The sequence below is a fragment of the Lathyrus oleraceus genome, chromosome 4 (genome assembly GCF_024323335.1).
Source record: "Lathyrus oleraceus cultivar Zhongwan6 chromosome 4, CAAS_Psat_ZW6_1.0, whole genome shotgun sequence".
Lineage (NCBI taxonomy): Eukaryota > Viridiplantae > Streptophyta > Magnoliopsida > Fabales > Fabaceae > Lathyrus > Lathyrus oleraceus.
In genome coordinates this window covers 74,926,065-74,928,886 of record NC_066582.1, presented here as the reverse complement: position 1 = coordinate 74,928,886, position 2,822 = coordinate 74,926,065, and the positions used below count along the sequence as shown (strand labels likewise).

General features: G+C 33.1%; 1 protein-coding gene across 1 annotated transcript; it reads left to right on the top strand.

The window, feature by feature from the left end:
- The first annotated feature begins 227 nt into the window (after positions 1-227).
- Positions 228-2,482, top strand: LOC127136101 (chaperonin CPN60-like 2, mitochondrial). The gene is made up of 9 exons (XM_051062697.1): positions 228-290; positions 571-657; positions 750-839; positions 1,177-1,257; positions 1,426-1,519; positions 1,748-1,854; positions 1,967-2,072; positions 2,186-2,264; positions 2,353-2,482. Exons 1-9 carry the CDS (start codon positions 228-230, stop codon positions 2,456-2,458), a joined length of 813 nt encoding a protein of 270 aa, XP_050918654.1. The 3' UTR covers positions 2,459-2,482.
- Positions 2,483-2,822: the final 340 nt, after the last annotated feature.

The following is a 2,822-nucleotide window of genomic DNA, read 5'->3' as shown; positions in this document are numbered from 1 at the left end:
CGGTTCGTCGATCTTTGCTGCAAAAGCATGGAAGGTTTGTACTGTTTATGGAATTGTGGATTACTGCATATTATGATGAAAATGATCACAATGAATTTGAAAACAGGTTATCACAGAAGAGCGCGACATAGCTCTCAACAAAGTCCGACCTGAAAATGAGTTGTCTAAGATTTTAAAGTTTTCAGGATGGAAACACTTTGGAAAATGAGTTGGAAGTGGTGGAAGGAATGAAGTTAACTAGAGGCTACATATCTCCTTATTTTATTAGAGACCAGAAGACCCAGAAATGTGTAAGCACAGACTTATTCTTTTGATACTAACATATATTACAAAAATTCTCAAAAATGCACTAGTATGTTAGTTATTGTATGATTGATTTACTTGGATAAGAATTTGATTGTGGCTTCATGATAAGTCGTATGATCAATCAGTTATTGTATTAGCTTAGTTTATTCAATTGTATATGACATGCATCGCATATAAATGCAAGGCTTCATTCAACTTGTTTATTTTTGTGGGGAAGTTAATTTTTATTTGTGATGTTAACAAAGGTGATTTCCATTTTGTTAGGAATTGGAGAATCCGTTTATCCTCATCCATGACAAGAAAATTTCTGACATGAATACACTGTTGAAAGTATTGGAGTTGTCAGTAACGGTAGATAAGCTAATCTTGATTCATTGTGCTTATTTTCATTTACAATTTGAATATTCTCATGATTTACTTTTCTATTTTATTTTTTTAATCAGAATAAAAGACCACTCCTAGTTGTTGCGGAAGATGTTGATAGTGATGCATTAGCTATGCTCATACTCAACAAGCATCATGTTGGGCTTAAGGTGATTAATGAGTTCATGTTGGTTATATTTCCTGCTACGTCGTGGTTCAACAAACTTGATTATTGGTTTTGTTTTCACCCTGATTTCAGATTATTGTACAAGTAACTTGGATTTCTTTATTGTTGTTCAACATTTTATGTACATATAGTTTGTATTCTTTGTTGTTGTTACATGCAACTTGGATTTTGCTTTCTAGTTTTGTTGTTTTTTATTATTTTTTTGTCAGATTTTGCAAGTCAGAAGTAATGCCAGACTTTCCCAATGTATTTTCGAGCTACTTGAAACTTGATTTTGTATATATTTGTAGTCCACCTTATTTCAAATTCTTGTATTTTAGGTTTGTGCTATAAAAGCTCCTGGTTTCGAGGATAATAGAAGAGCAGCTCTAGATGATCTTGTGATTCTTATCGGAGGAGAGGTGATTCTCTATCTACATTTTATTAATCAGTTGTTGTGTTTGGGCTTGGCCTCCTTCTATAGTTGTACTGTTTTTCTGTTAAATTATTCAATGACGACCATCCTGAGGTCTAACATTCGGGATTACTTCATATTATGCTGAAAATGATCACAATGAATTTGAAAACATGTTATCACAGAAGAGCGCGGCATAGCTCTCAACAAAGTCCGACCTGAAATGCTCGGCACTGCAAAAAAGGCATGTGGCTTGAACCATTATAACTGTTCTTTGTTTCTTCTATTATGTTACAATGCTACAGAATCACATCGAGCCACCATGATTTTGACTAAGTTATACTTTGGAGCTTTAACAAAATCCTGGTGCCACTGAAATTTGGTCAAATTCACCATCTCACCCTGATTTTGCCTAAATCATCTGTTTCATATTCTTGTTCACATTATTTGATTCCTTGTTTATCTATTAAAAGTCGGTATGTAATCGTTTTATCCAGGTGACGGAGTTGCTCTCTTATATGCTAGCAAAGTCTTGGAGAATCTTGAAACTAAAAACGAGGATGAGAGAAGAGGAGTACAGATTATTCAGTATCACTCAAGGTTTGTGATGTTTACTTCACACTCTTTTTTTTGTCACATATAGACCCTTCTCTATTTTCACTTATTTACTTCGAAAATTTTCCATTTTTTCCAACAATGCTTATGACTTGTCACAGGCACCTACATTTACAATAGCTGCAAATGCTGGTTTTGATGGTTCTTTAATTTACAACAAATTGTTGGAACAAGATAATCTTAATTTAGGTTTCGATGCTGTTAAAGGTTAGTAACAGTGAAGGCTGTGATGTTGTATTGTTTATGATACCTTAACATTAAAAATGATTCTGTAGTAAAAAGAAGGTTGTTTAACTATGGTGCTTATTCTGCTAAAACAGGAACTTATGTTGATATGGTGAAGGCTGGGATTATAGATCCTGTTAAAGTTGTTAGAACAGCTTTGGTAGATGCTGCCAGGTAAAATCATATATCTTACAATGCAATTTTTTCTCTGCTTATATTTCACACATTACTATATGTTAAACTAGTTTTTGCTCTATTGCAGTGTATCGTTGTTACTGACGACAACCGAGGCATCTATTGTAGAAAATATGAGTGATAAAAACAAACCTCCTCAAAGGGTGGCAGATATGGATGATTTGGACTACTAACTTTTCTTAAATATGTTGAGAATATTTTGGCTTATAATGAACTTGTATATCAGGTTATTACTTGAATGATAATGTAATTGTAATATAATGCTAATACTTTATCACTTAGATGATGATGAAAATGTAATATAATGAAAATAGTTTATGGTTTATTAATTCTTTTAATTATATAGAATGAAGTTTAATGAGTATTCATGTGATTAGTGTTATAGGAATGATAGAATTCAGGTTAGAATTTATTGGTCCAAACCGATTCAACCCAACCGAATGAACCGTATAAACCGATAATCCATCAACCGATAAAACCGAACTTAGTTTTGGGTGAAACTGGCTTTAACTTTTTCAACCGTGGATTAGCTCGGGT